Below are 19,113 nucleotides of genomic sequence, written 5' to 3'. Positions count from 1 at the left end.
CTCTTTTGCTGCCAAGACATTAGTCATCTGGCCATGTTGTTGGACTATGTATCTTTCTTCTGGCATTAGTTGAATGTCTTCATTCTCCTGAGTCTCCTCCACTGTTGTGTCCCTAGTGTCATCATCTGATGAACTATGAGGATCAGAGGCCTCCTCATTTGGGTTGGGGGTACCCTCCTTTTGGACTTGGTCAGGTTGAAGGTTGACATTATTCTCAAACTCCAATTCTATGACCAAATCATTCTCCATTGTGTCCTTTACCACCTCATTACTCTTATCAAGCTCAGAGCTCTTGCTGATAACTTTGGGACCATTGTTTGGAGCAGGGCCCCTGTCATTCATAGCCTTAAGATTTTTCCCAATTGTATCTTTCTTGAACCTTGGAAGGTCCACTCCAACTTCCTTATTTCTCCTACAGGTTGAGAGAAAGTGACCAATAGATTGGCACCCTGAGCAGAAATCAGGGAGATTTTCGTATTCAATGTGAACAAAGAAAGCAAAGCCTTCTCTTTCCACCAAAATTTGACTAGGCAGAGATCCCTTGAGGTCAACATCTACCAAAATTCTGGCAAAGTGCCCAAAAGATCTACTTGAAGTTGCATCATCCAGGGAAATTGGAACACCCAAACCCCCAGCAATAGAGAACAATATCCTAGGACTCCAATACTCCAGCGGTAGACCTAGGATCCTAACCCAACACTGTGAGTGAGACACCTTCTGAAGGCTATGATTAAAATCAGGGGACCATAGTGATAGCCTAAGAAATCCTGGCTTTAAACTCCAAGACCCAACTGCGTAGATTGACCTCATATCATCAACTGAGGCAAACGAAAACTCATAGTACCATCGACCCAACGATATCATGCTCCATGTTCCAATCATTTTCCAAAGAGCTTGAAGCTTCGTTCTCAACTCAGTGAACCTAAGGGGTGAATCTCCCTTAGATAGGATGAGTCTGCCGTGAATGTGAGATTTACACCTTTGAAGACCTGCTTGGTACTCCTCTTCAGGTATCTTAATAGCAATGGCATCCCCCTTGATACAAGGTTGAGGCAGTTGGGAGATTTAGATGTCACACGTTGCCTTGAGAGCTTGAGCAAAAGACTTGTTCTTATGCACTTCCAAGAATGTTGGAGCTGGATCTGGAGCCTTGGTGACCTCTACGTGACCAGATTCATCCAGATTGGCCAAACAGGACCAAGGGATAACTGGTTTTTGCTTATTCCTTGTAGTTCCAAGATTGTTGAAGTTCTTCATCATTGTGTTTCCAAGAATGTTGGAGTTCATCATTAGTATTTCCAAGATTGTTGGAGATTATCACTATCTTACTTCATGCCCTAGCAGAGCATTTTTTGTCCTGATTTATATCTTTGTAACTAACCTTCCCAACAAAAGACTTCAATGATACTTAAACCAATATAAAAAGAAGAGTAAATTACACTGATACACATGAGTTTTAGTAAAATTATACAAATTATTCATCTATATTTTACACCTATAAAAAGAACCTAATTTATATACAAATATTACACTGACCATCTATATATGAGAAATAAGTATGACATTTTAAATAAAAATGATGACAAATATAATTAAGTTAAACAAAATATAATATATTATGAAGACAAATACGAATAAAAATAATATACAAATAATATACCAAAAAAAATAATGTTCATTCAGTTGATTATTATTCTGTCCATTTTCAATGTCCTATTATGTCTCGAACTAATTAAATATAAATACCTATATAAAAAGAAAAATAAAAAATATACAATAATATTTTTATATTATTTGATAGTATGTAATTGGTTTTGGATATAGGGATAAAGAATTTTTTGGGGAGAGGATCATTGTTCCAATTGAGTGAGGAACAAAGTTTTCTTCGTTTCAAAAAGAGAGTTTATATGCGATCTGGCTACAAAGGTAATAATATCAACCTCCCTCCTTGTTTTTCATTATTTCATTCTGATGTGTCTAGCCTTGAGGCTTCTACCATACAACATCAATGTTTTGAATATCTATTTGTTCATATGACCATTCCATAATTTGTTTAACTTCATGAACTGTATCTAATATGATAAGTATTTCATCTATATTTACTTCATTTCTTTCTCATGTGAGATATTACTAGATTTCTATACAACTAAAACAAAGTTTACTGTTTTTCATCGTTTGCAAGCATTTAAGACTTCTTCTTTTTATCATCATTGTTGGTATTTTTGGGATAGCAAGTGAATTGTTTCATTCAAGTAACAAAATTGGTAAATATTGGGATATCATCCTTAGAGAACAATTCAGGTCTATACTATTTTCTAAAACAGTAAATTGAGTAGATATGTACAAAGTTGAGAATTAAGGTTGTTCATTAGTTTAGATTATCAAAAACAATTAATTAAAAATGGTTTTCTAAAACAAAATAAAAATGGTTGGGGTTGACTTTCATCATTCCTCCTCTTTGTAATCAAACTTGCGAAGTTATTGATCTTGATGCAACATTTTCTTCGAATCATTTGTATTAGTTCCTTGATTACAAAACTATTAGATAATTCATCAAACGCCAATTCCTTGGATATTTAATCAATTATCTAGCATTAAATTTTATGTAAAAGCAATTCATACATCCTTGTTCATTCCTAGATCGGTGATGAATGAAGAAAGATTATCCAGATTCGATTCCAAGTTTAACTTCCTAGTTAAACTTAGATCCAAGATCAAGAAACTAGAAATTAAGAAGAATCAAGCATTAAGCACATAGTAAACTTTCCAAAATCAAACAACAAAAATATATTTTTGAATTGAATCAAAGAATAAAAGAGTTAGAAGATTACATTTCAATCCCAACACTGAAGAACTAGTCACTTATCATTGCCATTACAACACTCTTATCATGAGAAATTACAAGAAATTATAGATCTAAAGTCGTTCCCACGACTTCTCTCATCCTCTCTGGTATTACTCTCTCTAAATTCGTGTGGAAAATGGTTGGATCGCCTCTTTTGATTTTCATATATGCTTTTATCTATTCCAGACTTTTGGTCTCTACTCAAGCTAGAGTTTCTCGCTTGAGCGAGAGAAAGAACCACTTTCAACATGAACACCTCATTTGGGCGAGGTGCTCTCGCTTGGGCAATGACCTTTTTTCTTCAACTGTCGCTTGAGCAACAGTCCCCCAAGCGAGGGACACACAAGGATTTGAGCATTTTTTTCTTCCATTTGTCGTTTGAGCGACAGTCCCCTCGCTTGGGCGATGGACATTCTTCCTGCTTGGGCGAGACTGTGGCTCAGACCAGAGGTGCAGTGTTCAATAACCCTAAACTTCTCATTTTTCTCCTCTTTTTCGCGGTTCTTATTCGACACTTGACATAAACACATGTAAGTTCCAAAACAAAACAAAACTAACTAAGTTCGTGGAAGTTGTACGCAATTTACATCACGACTACACACAAAATGCCCCAAAATCATATACATTTTATTCACAAAATGGCACTTAACAATCACCTCGACTTTAGGTGCATAGAGTTTCTAAGCTTGTAGTGAGAAAAGATTATATTTCCTTTTAGGTTAGTGTTTTAATTATATTTCTCATTTAGTCTTTTGGGAAAACATGTAGCAGAAGTAAATTTCTTATTTTATTCTTTTCTTTCTACAAACAAAAACACTTAATCAAATGTATAATATGTTCCGATTGTATTCCTCTCCTTCCAGTCCTATATATACCATAATCATTGATCTTTGTTGATGCTCATATCTCCAACAGTTCTAATAAAAAACTAAAATATCGGTTGCATTTATTGTCCTAGCAATTTTTATCCTTTTCAACGTCGGTCTTGTAACTTCTGATGTGAATGGTTATGATTTGGTCTTACAATGGCCTAGAACCACCGCTCTCCTGAATGGCTGGAAGATTAACAAATATGTGATGAATCTTGATAGTTTTGGGATTCATGGTCTTTGGTCATTTGAGAAAATGAAAAAAAAACCTTTGTTGAAGCCTTTCCTAAGGCAGGAATGAATACACGTTGTCCATCTATTGTTAATTATCTTTTTTCTTTTTGGCATGACGTGGTTAGAGGGGATAATGACAATTTTTGGTCTGGAGAGTAAGATCGTCACGACAATGATTCTCACTTTGGCTTATGTGCCTATTTTACAAAAACCAATGAATTATACCGAAACGTGGGTGCCCAAAATCAAACATGACCTAGTGGAATCTAGCAGAGCTGAAAGTTATGCCTATGAGAGATCTTAACTATTCATTTTCACTCTAATTTGGTTTGTTGGATTTAAGAAAATGAATAGTTGAAATTGAATATAACTTAACTTAGGTGTAAATGTATTACTCATCAATCGTTATATATATATATATATATATAAAATGAGAGGAAATTATGAGTTATTTAATAAATATAACATTATTTAATTACACTGTGACAAATATTTTATCTATACTATATATAAAGCCAAAACATCTTATAAATACCTAATATGGTGTAATTTCTTATTGTCTATTTTACCCTTCTAATTAACTATTATTACAATGGTTTTGTACATAATAAAAATATTAATAGGAGTTAGAGAAAGTTACATACCTAAAAATATCGTATTGGCAATGTAGTTTTTTAAAAGAATTAAAATTCATTTTCATATTTCTTTTGTCATAAAAAATATAATACGATTCTCTTCAATATTTAATACTAGGAAATAAGAATGCGGGTCGGCAGTGCCTGTCAACACGCTAGTTATATATAAAGCCAAAACATCTTATAACTATTTAATATTGTGTAATTTCTTTTTGCCTATTTTACCCTTCTAATTAACTATTATTACAATGTTTTTATACATAATAAAAAATATTAATAGGAGTTAGAGAAAGTTACATACCTAAAAATATCATATTATCAATGTAGTTTTTTTAAAAGAATTACAATTCGTTTTCATATTTCTTTTATCACAAAAAATATAATACAGTTCTCTTAAATATTTAATACTAGGAAATAAGAATGCGGATCGGCAGACACGAAGTGTCTGTCAATGTACTAGTGAATACATAAGTAAATAAGTGACATTTAATCATGATATTACATTAGTAATGATCTCTATGCCAATCTTTTTATCAAACCAGCAATGATATCCTTTTATCAACTTCTTTTGTAAATCAGCAATGCTGTTTGTTCATTCGCAGTGTGCATGATAGAGTTGGATAATTTCAATTTTATAAACTTAGTTATCTCAACTAAATTTTAAATAATTAGAGATTTTTTCAATCAACTCTTTCTTAATTTCAATTTACGATGTGAACCGGTGAACAAATGTAACGAGTTTTTGAAATAGAATAACTTTAGATCATTTTTTTTTATACATAAATTTCAAATCAATTGATGGGAAACAAAAAGTGCAACAATTAGTTAGTAAATCTTCATGATTATTGTAACGGAAGAAATAGTAAGCAATGACAACTATGACAAAATAGAGATCCATCAATAGTTTAACATTATATGATTTATCTTATGTTATATGTGCCATTAAATATATGGGAGATAATTGAAAATTAAAGAGATATGATATGTCACTTATGCATAAAATTAGAAGATGATTAGATTATCAGGAATTTCACTTGTGTTTCTTAACCAATGACACCAAAATAATCATCTTACGGAAGTTTTAATATAGATAATTATGGTCAAATGGCAACCAATAGATAAATTTTCATGATTATTGTAATGGGAACAATAGCAATGACAAGTATGACAAGATATAGATCCATGATTTTTATGTTATATTTGTCAATAAATAAATGTGAGATAATTGAAATATTAGAGAGATATGATACGTCACTTATGCATAAAATAACAAGATAATTAGACTATGAGGAATGACACTTTTGTCCAATCGTTAACCACTGACACCAAAGTAATCACCTTAGGGAAGTTTTAATCAAGATAATTATGGTCAAATGGAAAATATTTTTCCACGTGCGGAAGTCAAATTAATTTTAATTTTAACATATATATATATATATATAAGAGCTTAATATATGTGCACTATGAGTATCAAGTTTTTTACAATGTAAATACATCATCTATCATTTGAATTGTATTACTTTATTTCAGATACTCAACTGTGATTAATAAATCAATGATAAAAGATTTATTGACAATAAAAAAACAATTACAGTATCAATATATACATATTAAATTTTATATATATATATATATATTATTTTACACTTTGATACTTTTTTTTTATAAGTAGACTGGCCAGCTTAATTTAGTAAATTCTCCCTCTTAACCTATCTTAGAATATCATCTTTTCAATTAAAATATAAAATTATATATATTAGCATCTCTATGTACTTATGGTCTTTCTCATCAACAAAGATTTTAGTTTTTTTGAACTAAAAACCTTATATTCTAACATTTTGTATAAGGGACAAATAGTTCTTGAGATTTATGATTGTTCTTTTAATAAATATTACTTTCAAGAATTAATCATTGACATCTCATTTATAATGTAGATCTAGCGGAGCTTTACACCACTAGACCAACACCTTATTGATTTAGTAGAGATAACATATATGTTCAAAATACATATAAATAATTAAGAGAAATAATACTCATAAAATTAGAATATTTGAAATTATATTTCCACAATTATCGTTGTAATTTCTCATATAGAAAATATTAGAACAACAAATTTGATTTATAAAACATACATAAAAAATTAAGATTAACAATTAATTAATGATATTATAATCATTGATAAAATTATATATATTTATCTTTTAATTTTGATTTTCATATAAAATGTAATTTATATTAATTATCCTCATTATTTATTTATATATATATATATATATATATATATTCTTCGTATAAATCTTTTCTAGTATATATATTTTTTGTAACCTTCCAAACCAAAATTTCTAGTTAATTTCATTTTAATCGAAAAACAGTACATTGGTTTAATATAGTGTACGCTAGGTTATGCTAAAGAAAAGAATTCAAATTGAAATAATATGTAACTATTATCATTGAATTTGGATAGAGAATAATGTATTATATCATGAGATAATTTATCTCCTCTAGCCAGTAAAAATGTGACATGTGTGCTATTTTGTTTATTTTTAAAAATCTTTTCATAGAAAATGATAAAACGTGACACATGTCATAATTTCACTGGTAGGAGGAAATAACTTATCTTCTTATACCAAGAGATACTCTATTCCAATTTGGGTAATAATTTTTTCTTACTCTATTCCGATTTTTCTTTTCTTCAAGATTTAATCCAATTCTAAAAGCAAGCTATTCAAAATAAAGATACAATCTAATAAAAATCCTTCTATAAATACCTACGTCCATTAATAACACAACCCACGGTTTTTCTCTATTCCCCTTTCACTCATCAACATGGATAATCCAATATGGTACCATTGTTGGGTCCAGCAACGACAACAACTCCGAAACCTAAAACTCAAAGACTCCTTCAAAATCGAAGTTAAAGCCCTCCTTCGATATTACCTCCCAATCAATGATCCTAACTCTCATTCACCTATCATAGATACAATATCCTTGTTCCAAACCTCTATCACCCTACCCTGCAAACATATCTTTGAAATTAACCATAAAGATTTCCTTCGAAAATACTTAGGAAACTCATCATATGCAACCCTCTTGACCTATGGTTCTCCACATCAGATTGAGAACCAATCATGTGAGATAATAGCTCAGCTCCGAGAACTTTACATTAGTCATGCTTCAAGTCATGGATTCACAAAATCATCAAATTTAAGAAGCAAATCGTTTGGTTGCGATGTAAATATTAGCATTGATGTGCCCATTGACACTAGTGATGAAGAGTTGGGTGCACAAGAACAATTGTCCATGCAAGAAGGTGTGAAGATGGTTCCAGCATCTCACAAAGATGTGCAGTCTTTGAAAACATACAAGCTTCCACAGCAATGCCAAATATGTTTGGAAAAGTTCTATGGGGAGAAAGAAGATGATGACGACGTAGAGATCACAGCAATGCCATGTGGTCATGTCTTTCACCATCATTGTATCATACAATGGCTGCAAACCAGTCACATGTGTCCTTTATGTCGTTCCCCTCTATCTACTGACAACAAAAGAAAAAGATAAATGTATTTTGATTTGATTACATTTCACAACATTATATGATATTAACCTGAGTTCTTGAATGATATTTGTTCACTTCTAATATTTTTTAGTTTTAGTTTATATTTATATTTTTTTATCAACAAGGAAAACTTTATTAATAAAAAGATAAAAATAGTATCACGGTAATCCAAAACAAGTTTATATTGATCTTTTATTATAGATTATTTCCAATTCTTGCATCCTTTGTCGTTTTCTTCAAACTTTAATAACTATTTATCCGAAACAAACTCTCTGTAATATGAAATTCCTAATTACTAAATCTCTAAAACAAACTCTCTGTAATATGAAATTCCTAATTACTAAATCTCTGAAACAAACTAAATTAAATAGTTTTGAATAGTTCTAATTATTAACTCTCTCAAACAAACTCTCCGTAACAAACTGCTTATAAATTTACTCCTAATTACTATTTAAAGAGTTTTGAATATTTCTTACCACAAAAGAGTTTTGGGTTTTAATTTTTCTCTGACCAAATTGATCTACAAAGAACTTTTAAGGATGAAAGTTGATATTTACTCTCTTGATTACACTTGAATTAACCTGTATCCTTTTTAACCTATCTTGCCACGTTCTTTTTTCAATTTTTAAATATATATATATATATATATATATATATATATATATATATATTAGCATCTTTATATTCGTCTTTCCCATCAGAGAAAATTTGTATTCTAATAGATTTAGTTTAGGGAGATAAAAAATATATACGTTATTTGAGATGATAATGTACAAAATATGTTCAAGATGTATCCAAATAATAAATATAAATAATTAAGAGAAATAGTCCTCATAAAATTATAGTATTTGAAAATTATGTTAGGAAAAATATCTTTATCTATTAATATTATTTTCTAAGGAGTAAATAAAACTAATGACCAAAAAATCATATTTATAGGTAACTGTTTAGAAATTTAAGGATTTAAGTAAAAACAATTGTCAATAAAAAATATTGATAAAATAAGTTATAAGTATATATAAATTATTAATATTAAAAGTTAGTTCATGGTGACAAGATAACTAAAAAATAAAGTTCATTTATCTTTTTAATCCTCATTTTTCATATAAAATTAAGCTTAAATATTAGAGGTGGTAGAATTATTTATAGTTTACAATCTATCCAACTTCTTTGAAAATTTAATTTATCCGAATTCATCCATTAGAGCTAATTAATTTAAACAGATGAAATTCAATATATAACTTTAATTAGTAATGGTTGTATTTGAATTCGTACATAATATTCAATTAATATCTCATTCATCCAAAAACCAAACGTTTTCAATTTTATTTAGTATTTAAGAAAATTAAATTTGTTGAAATTCATCCATAATTCTCACTCATTTTTTATTGTTATTAAAATTAAATCAATTATATGACATGATGATGTAGTTTATATTAATTTTTATTGTTAAGTACATAATACATATAAGTATTTGTTAAACTTTCTAAAAAACTACTTTTTTTAGAATTTAAAAAAAAAATTTAAGATAAATTAAAAACACTTTTTTTTTTAAAACATAATTTTTAAAAGTGTTTTTTAAAAAGATGATTTAAAAAAAATATGATAGTGAGATAGTAGTTTTAAATATAATTTTCTTCAATAGTATTTTTAGTTATAATAAAAAAATCAAATAGATTGGATATTAATTCATCCAAATATATGAAAATGGAATCTATGATCGATCATAATCCATCCATTGAATTTGCATATGAGATAACTTAAAATGTGATTTAAATGAAGTTATATAGATTGATAAATGACTTTCCATCTTTCCAAATTAAATTCATTCAAATTTATTCATTTGCCACACATATTTAATACTCGCTCTAATCCTTAAAAAAATCCGTGTCTATCAATTTGATACTAAGAAAATTCGAAATAGTATTTAATAATTATGAACGTAAATCAAAATAGTCTTTATTAACTGTCATAAAATATGCTAAAAATAATTAATTTGATCTGAATTTAATATTTTTTAGAATCACTTTAGCTTTTTTATTTATGAGAAACTAAATTAGTAAACATAAAGTTTTTGAGGAACCTTACTCTAAAATTAATGATACATATTAATTATCTTCTTTAGTTATATATCTTCCTCCTAAAACATATTTTCTCGTATATTTTTTACTCTAGTCTTCCGACTGAATTCTTTAGATTCCCTACCAAAAGCAGTTCATAATGAATATTATGATATTTCTCATTATTAATCAAGACATGAAATTCATTATTTATAGTACATGAATAGGTAACAAATTTACCTAACTAACTAATTAATAAACACACATTGTAAAACAATTCTAATTTGTTAAATGTGTAAAACGTGTAAAATGTGTCAATTATAGGAATTGTTCTACCATTATTTCACTTGATTTTCTAACCAGTTAATCGATTAACAATGGTGTTAATCAATTAACACTTACCTAGTTAATCGGTTAACTATACAGTTAATCGATTAACTGTTATTGTTGATGTCTTGTTTTTATGGTGACTTTGTTCTCCAATACCTCCTCAAGCTGGAGGGTAAATGTTAATGACTCCAGCTTGATAATTTGATTTGATAACAATGTGATGGATCAAAATCTCGATCCTGATGTGATTGGATTTTCTCAATAACTTCATTATTTTTTTCCTGGTCGGAAATCTTGACCATATTCCCATGATTTTTCCATAGTTTTACATTGTTGAAGCTCCCTTTGTTGCTCCTAATCAAAACATTCAATTTCTTGACGTGAACTGTATACATTTTCTTGATAGCATTTTAATATTCCCTTTACAAATAAGATATTTAAAACAAATTATAACCATCTTCAAAGCATGATCACAAGCATGACATTAATACTATAGACATGAGGAATACCACACTACTTTTCTTTGGCCCTAATAGCTTCATCTTTGTTGCACTCCATAATTTTCTTTAACTTCTTGTGAAAAGACAGCATCTACCGAATGAACAGAGAAGAAAAAGCTAGTTGAGGTGATCATTTTATTGTGGCATCCTGATTAGGTAATTGGTAGCGAGTAAAATGATGAATTTTGGATGATCTTATTTGCCTTCATAACTTGTTGTTTTCTAAGCAGCATCACCAACATATTTTCTAGCCTTCTTGGAAGTGTAGTTCTTGTCCTTCTTCTCCTTCTCATTCATAACATTTGTTAAATCTTGGAAGAGAAAGATAATAATAATTGTAGAGAATGTGCAACTGTAACCAAAGTCTTCAGAACGAAGGCTTTGATAATATATTGCGAAAGCGTAAAATGAATATTATGATATTTCTCATTATTGATCAAAACATGAAAAACTTTATTTATAGTAGATGAATAGGTAACAAACTTACCTAATTAACTAACTAATAAACACGTGTTGTAAAATAATTCAACATGTGTTAAATGTGTAAAATGTGTTTATTATAAGAATTGATCAACTAATGTTTCACGTGATTTTCTCATTAGTTAATCGATTAACAATTGTGTTAATCAATTAATACTTACACAGTTAATCGATTATCTATATTGTTTTCATGATGAAATTTTTCTCCAATAATACATTTGTTCGGATTAGGTTCTGATACTTGATAACTAAAAGAATTCAATTTGCAGTAATATTAACTATTTCCTTGGATCTGATAATGGTTTTTACTTGTGATTTCGTTCCTATCAATTAATATCAAATATATTCATATATCTTCTTTTCATTAAATTGTACTTATTTTGTATCTTTTAAAATCTTTAAGATTTAATCCAATTCTACTACTTTACCTCATAGCAAGCTATTCAAAGTAAAGATAGCATCTAAAAACCCTTATATAAATACATACCTTCACTCATAACAGAAGCCACAAATTTCCTCTATTCCTTTTTCATTCATCATCATGGATCATCCAACGTGGTATGAATGTTATGTCCACCAACAACAACAACCCCGAAACATAAAACTCACGGACTCCTTTAGAATTGAAGCCAAATTCATTATTCAATATTTCCTTCCAATCAATGATGATCCCAACTCTGATCCACCTATCATAGACACAGTACCCTTGTTCGAAGCCTCTATCACCCTACCCTGCAAACATGCTTTTGAAATTAACCATAAAGATTTCCTTCAAAGATATTTAATCAACTCATCATATGAAACCCTCTTGAACTACGTTTCTCCACGTTATATTGAGAACGTATCATGCGAGATCATAGCTCAGCTCCGACGACTTTACAATGATGATGCTTCAAATCATGGATTTGCAAAATCTTCAAATTCAAGAGGTGAATCTTTTGATTGTGATTTAAATATTATCATTGACATACCCATTAACACCAGTGATGAAGAGTTGGCCAGAGAAGAACAATTGTCCATGCAAGAAGATGTGAAGATGGTTCCGGCATCTGACAAGGACATACAATCTTTGAAAACATATAAGCTTCCACAACAATGCCAAATATGTTTGGAAAAGTTCTATGGAGAGAAAGAAGATGAGGATGATGATGTAGAGATTACAACAATGCCATGTGATCATGTGTTTCACCATCACTGTATCATGCAATGGCTGCAAACAAGTCACATGTGTCCTTTATGTCGTTACCCTTTGTCTACTAACAATGAAAGAAAAAGATAGATGTATTTTGGTCTAATTAAGTACACTTTACAACTATTTTATGGTATTAACACGAGTTGTTAAATGATACATTTTCTCTTTAATATTTATGACTTTTAGTTTAATAAGACGTTGATTTAATGGAGTAAAATGATTTAACTTTCAAGGTTTAGGATTCAATTTTTAAAAAAGATGTTTTTATTAACAACAAAAAATGAGAATAATGTTGGGTAATAAAAAAAGTCATAGCCTCCATCCTAGTTTTCTTGAAACTTTAAATAACTATGTATCACATTCAAAGAACTTACTTTTTGATTAATTCTAAATCCTTCTCAATCGGTTGTTATAAAGTTATTCCAAATTACTAAATAAAAGAGTTTTGAATATTTCTTAAGATAGAGTTGAAAAAAAACATAAAAAAACATTACTAAAAAATTGAGTTTTGATAAGTAATAAACTTACAATCTTTTACTTGTTCAACTTTTCATCTTCTACGCTACGGTTGATGTTAAGAAATCTATTTTTGAATGATCAATTATGTTAAGGGATAATAGCAGCAAGCATTGACGTAGGTTTGTTTTGGAAAAGACAATTCGTGGAAGTCAAAGAAAGAATTAGTATCCCCAATATAAATTCTTTTACTATATTTTGTACTTATTTCAAGAACTTGATCACTTAAATTAGAATGACATCTTCATTCATTTCATTTGTAATATTTGTCAAAATTAAAAATATAGATTTAACTCATTTTTTCCTTAAATTAATATAACTAAGATTTGAAGATATATGTTAAAAACATAAAGTTTTAAATATGAATGATATCTCCATTCACTCCTTCTTAATCCGATATACGTTTTAAAGGATTCACATGGATGAGTGAGAGGAGAGAAAAATTATAAATTCTTATTTTTTAATTTTTAGAATAATAATTTATCAAACTATTGATGCTACTCATTTCACTCGACACGTCTGATCATGATTGGGCAAGAATAGGGTCAGGTCTAAGGTAGGGTCCGAGTTCAAAAAATAGACCTGGTCACTGTTTAGGGTCGGGTAGGGATGAAGCATGATCTGTCCTATCCCATGGTCACTCACTCGTTATGTTTGTATATGTTTCTATTCAAATATGTACAAAGTAATGGTACATTTTGGTCGAAAGTATCATTGATTCTATAATTTTTATCATATATACATGATTAATAATATATATATATTCATATATTATTTGATATGTCAAATTACATATTCATAATAATAAATAATTAGAATTCTTTATCTAAAAGGAGTATGCATTATATTTAATCGGGTCTAAGGTCAGATTTAAAGGCTGACCCGATCGATATTTAGGGTCGGGTTAGCTTCAAGTCTAGGGCTGAGTCCGAGTTCAAAAAATGACTCAAACAATATTCAGGACCGAATAAGGACAATTATTAATCCGTCCCAACTCGGCCTATGCTCACCTCTACAAACATATATCTAATTTACTCATATCAATAAATCTCATCAAAACTTAAAGTTTTTGCCAATATTTTTTTGATATTTCAATAGTTACTATTCAATTTTTTTTAGACTATTTGATTAAATTGTTTTTTAGAAAGTCTTTTTCTTTTCTAACTTAAGATATATCTAGGAAAAACTTAAGGTTTAGATGAAACGGATAAGATAATTAACTTATATGCCGCGAGCAAATAAAAATACTAACATATAATAAATTATTGTAAGCGATATCCCCCTTCATTATCATTAGATAGTTTTATTTAAGAAATATTTACATATATGAGTAAGATATTGTAAAACCAATATCCTCCTTGAGAGACTTCAGTATAGATTGGCATGTGATATAAAACTATTTTTAATCATTAAAAATTTCTAATTATTTTTAAATAAAAAAAGAAAAGAAATGTATTCAGTGACGATATAAGAATTTTTTATATTGTCATTGTATCATTCACATTTATTTTTCAATTATTATTGATTATTAAATAAAACTAATGTAAATTAATACTGAATAATGTATTCATTATATTTAAATCTTTATAATATTATTTGTGTATAGATATTAGATAATGTAGGGTTCAATAAAGTAGAAGATTTTGTGGGATATTGTAACGATTAGGATTTAGGCCTCACAACCCAAGTCACCAAAATAAAATCGTATGAATAGCGAATAGCGAAGCATAACGGATCCGCATAATCAGATTTCAACATCACAATGCTACTGTGTTGAAAACAAATGAGTTTTGGCGGAATCCTTGCCCAATCCCAATCTTTTTGTCTTTTCAAAATTCAATTTCCTTAAAAATTTAAATAAAGTTTATTTATAATAAAACAAACAAATCCAATTCATACATCTAGGCTTTCTCTTTCTTTCCATTACCCCCAAATCCCAATTTCACAATAATGAAAGCTTCACTCAAATTCCGTGAAGAACAAAAGCCATTGTTGAGGGCCAAAGTCCCACTCAACATTCTCGGTTTCCCTTTCCAATCGAGCATCGTAGCTTCTGATCCCAAAGAACTCACTCTCAACATTGCCACTTTCTTTCAATCTGGACCGTCCATCAAAGTCGCTTACAGACCCAATGACTCCGGTAATCCCTTTTCACTCATACTCAAAACCGGAACCGGATCCTTCGGTTCTCCGGTTTCAAGCTCCATGCACATGAGTTGCGAGTTCAATTTGCTCACTCGTAGTGGAATCGGAAACCCTAATCCTATTTTTATGCTTCACTTCAAACCGAGGTTTGGGGATTTCTCTTTCAAGAAGTCTCAGTCCTCGATTTTCGATAAGAAAGGCCGTGGTCGGACCCGTAACGACGACGTTTCGTTTGAGGTTGTTGATTCGCCGGTGATGGGATCGTTCTCTTCCGATAAGGTTCATATTTTTGGAAGCGATTCTCCGGCTGTTGGTGCGATTGCGAATTTGTTCTCCGGCATGGAGGTCGCGGCGAGGACGACTTTTCCCGTTATGAATCGAGCGGCTGTGAATTTCCGGTGGGGAGTTAGGGTTCCGTCCGAGATTAAGAGTGGTGGTGGTAAAGCGACGCCTGGAATTGCGTTTCAGAAGATTCCGTTTCTGGTGATGGATAAGATTGGGGTGGAGCTTCTGAATGGCAGTGGTGATTCGAAGGTTGCTGCTGGAACGGATTCTCCGGTGAACCGCGATGTGGTGGAGGTGTGTTTGAATGTGAAGAGGCAATTGGAAGTCCTGCAAGGGGAGAATGGGTTGCTGAGGAATGCAATAGAGAATCTCCGGCGAGAAATTGGCAGCGGAGGAGGTTTCGAGCTTGGTAAGTACAGAGAATTTGAGAGGAATGGTGGAAAAAGCTCTGATGAGAAAAGGAATGGGAAGAACTCAAAAGAGGCAGATAAGAGTGAAGAATTGAAGAAAGCATAATCTATATATGTTATTAGAGTTGTGTATTGTTGGCATAGATTTTGGTTTTGAAGTTTTTTATTTGTAGTTTCAATTTTGAAGTTTTGTGCTTCTAAATGATTATATAATATATATGCTGATTTGAATTGAACTTTCATGTGAAAGTGATAACAAAATATTGTGCAGAAGCAGGTTGAGATTCAACAATGTAGAGGGAATGCAATAAGGTTGAGACAGATTTGTTGGATATGGGGCTCTTGTAATGAGCTAATGATCATTTACGACGATAGTTAGGTTTAGATTTTTTAAGATTTATGGGTGGGAGCAGGGATTAACTTATTTTTTAAGTTAAATGTGCAAACGTGAAAAAAAGATGTGAAAGTTACTCCATTACCCAATGGCATGGTTTGGTCCGAGGTGATTGGTCCAGATTAAAAAAATAAACATGGTCAATATTTATTTTTAGATAAAAGACAAATCACTTATCTACTGACCACATATGTATATATTTCTCTTACAGAAATTCGTAGATAAACATGGAGAACTATATTAGGGGTAGTAATACGGGTCAGTTTAGCCTGACCTAACCATTATTATTAAAATGACTCAAATTCTCAACCCAACTTGCTAAAAATGTCAATCCAAATGGTTTGGCCCGTTGGGCTAAACCCATATTACCATTCTACTCAATAAGAAGGAAGATAATAAATTAATAATGTATAGTTTTATTAGATATTAAACTCCAAAAATATATATAATTCCTTTAAAAAAAACAATAATTAATTGAATGAATAAAGTGTAATTTGGCTAATTTAAGATGAAAAGTGCAATTAAGATAGACAGAACACAACATCCGAATTGATGTTTTTGATGAGTAGGTAATCATAAACAAGTTTATGATCTGAAATGGTCCAAGTGACCATCATCTATTTTTTCGGATCATCCTCCTCCATTCACCACCATCTTCCAGCTTCTTCTTCCTTCTCAATCTCCTCTCTGCGATTTCATGCAATGCAACAGTGATGCAATACAACGTTACACCTTCTACACATATAATCCTTTCATTTTTCACTCTCTTCCCATTCACCAACCCAAACAACAATAACATCAATTCACCCTTTTCACGAATTTTCCATCATTCATTCATTTTCCCTTTCACGATAAGATTAGTTCTTCCGTCAAATTATCCTTTCATTCTCAGATGCAGACTTTGACTCTTATTCACTTTCATCATCGGAGGAGTTTTCTGTTGATTTCTTCTCTTTCATGGATATCCCTTCCTCTTTCAATTTTCTAACAGAGTTCGGTTGTGGCTATGTCCTTCTCGGTTGCTTCTCTACATTTCTCAACTCGCTCGGCATGTTTCTCACGTGCTTGTTCTGTTTCAAGGTTTTCCGTTTTGGTTGGTATTCCAAGAGTTCGTTACGATTTCAAAGCGATTTTGGAGGCATACCCAGAATTCGTTTGTGTTTGGAAAACGGGGTTTGGCAAGTTTCTGGATTAAAAATTGCATCTTTAGAAAATGCGAGAGATGACCCTTTGATATTAAAATCCTCTACTAAGAATGTGAATTCTAAGAGTGATATGAGTTCTAGTGTTGCTAAAGGGAAAATGAACCTTAATTGGGAAGAGGGTTTTGAAGGGAAGGATGAGACTCATGAGAGTGAAAGAGAGGTTGTTGGTGAGGATGAGGTGTTAGACGTAATGGCGCTGAGAAAATTGGTCAAGACTGAGAGGCAAAAAGCTGATGCAGCATTTGCAGAGCTTGAGAAGGAAAGAACAGCAGCTGCTTCATCGGCAGAGGAAGCAATGGCGATGATTTTGAGGGTTCAGAGGGAGAAGTGCTCGGCAGAAATTCAAGCCAACCAATTCCAGAGAATGGCTGAGCAGAAGCTGGATTATGATCAGGAGGTGATTGAGTCATTGGAGTGGACAATCACCCAGCATGAGTCTCAGAGGAGTTACTTGGAAGAGCAGATAGGGATTTATAGGGAGGAACTGAAGCAGTATCTAAGCGAAGATGAAATAAACCAACTTGAATTTGATATCAGTCGGGATGGTTCAGTAGTTAGCTCTTCTGAAACCGAGTCACAGACCTTGTAAGTTCTCAAATTTTCTATATAGAAACATGTTTACATGAGTTTTCTTCTGACCTGTTTTGGTTTCTTAATGTAAATTGTATTTATCCATAAATTAATAATAATCTTCAAGACCAATTTAAACTCTTTTCCATTGTGGATTAAACTCAAGTTTCAGGTTTCTTAGTGTAGCTTTGTGAATAAATTTATGCAGGGTGGTTAGTAATATATACTATGCATGTAGTGGATATAGTGAATTAGTGTATTCCATTCAGGTTTATTAGTGTAATTTTGTTGAATGAATTGCATTGAAACTATTGACATTGCAGGGATTATTATTTGAATTAGACATTAAGTGAGCCTAAACGTTCAAGTTTATTCGACTAATTGATGAGTTCATTGGAGCAGATAAATTTTCAAGTACCTTGTACGTTAGCCTCTATTTATTTATTCTATATGCATTGGAGAGTGGACATTTTCTAGGGTTATTTGAGAGTTTTATTTCACCAGTTATTGTCTTTCAACTAAAGATTTCATGATCCTTAGGATTAACTGTTAATAGAAGTCACATGTGTCAACGTATCCACACATCTTATTTCCTTTATTCTTCACACGATGAAAGTTCCTAAAAATAATCATAGATATCTCTGGAAAATAAGGTTGGATCTTGGATGATAACCCGAGATGGTGGAACTCACCATTCTGTGGTCTCTGGAAAATGTTGGTGAGAATTAGTATATCTTTATGTACTGTCAAAACAAAAGAAGAGTATGTAGTATGAGATTTATAGCATAGAGACTTGTCGATTTCCAATTTTCCTTGATTTCCTTCCCTTGCCAAAAGGTAACATGTGTGTTTATATATATTTTTTTCCAATTTAACAACAAAGTACA

At 30.9% G+C, this 19,113-nt stretch overlaps 3 protein-coding genes across 3 annotated transcripts; all 3 read left to right on the top strand.

Annotated features, from left to right (window-relative positions):
* LOC109350402 lies at nucleotides 7,410-8,141 on the top strand. The gene has a single exon (XM_019591643.1). The coding sequence runs from the start codon at nucleotides 7,410-7,412 to the stop codon at nucleotides 8,139-8,141; it is 732 nt and encodes a 243-aa protein (XP_019447188.1).
* Nucleotides 14,951-16,378, top strand: LOC109349301. The gene has a single exon (XM_019590054.1). It carries the CDS (start codon nucleotides 15,168-15,170, stop codon nucleotides 16,161-16,163), a length of 996 nt encoding a protein of 331 aa, XP_019445599.1. The 5' UTR covers nucleotides 14,951-15,167; the 3' UTR covers nucleotides 16,164-16,378.
* On the top strand, nucleotides 16,992-18,847 carry LOC109349300 (protein FLOURY 1-like). The gene has a single exon (XM_019590053.1). The coding sequence runs from the start codon at nucleotides 17,409-17,411 to the stop codon at nucleotides 18,243-18,245; it is 837 nt and encodes a 278-aa protein (XP_019445598.1). The 5' UTR covers nucleotides 16,992-17,408; the 3' UTR covers nucleotides 18,246-18,847.

Source organism: Lupinus angustifolius, chromosome LG06 (genome assembly GCF_001865875.1).
Source record: "Lupinus angustifolius cultivar Tanjil chromosome LG06, LupAngTanjil_v1.0, whole genome shotgun sequence".
In the NCBI taxonomy this organism is placed as follows: Eukaryota; Viridiplantae; Streptophyta; class Magnoliopsida; order Fabales; family Fabaceae; genus Lupinus; species Lupinus angustifolius.
Note: the sequence above shows the minus strand (reverse complement) of the source record. Positions and strands in the feature narration are given on the sequence as shown.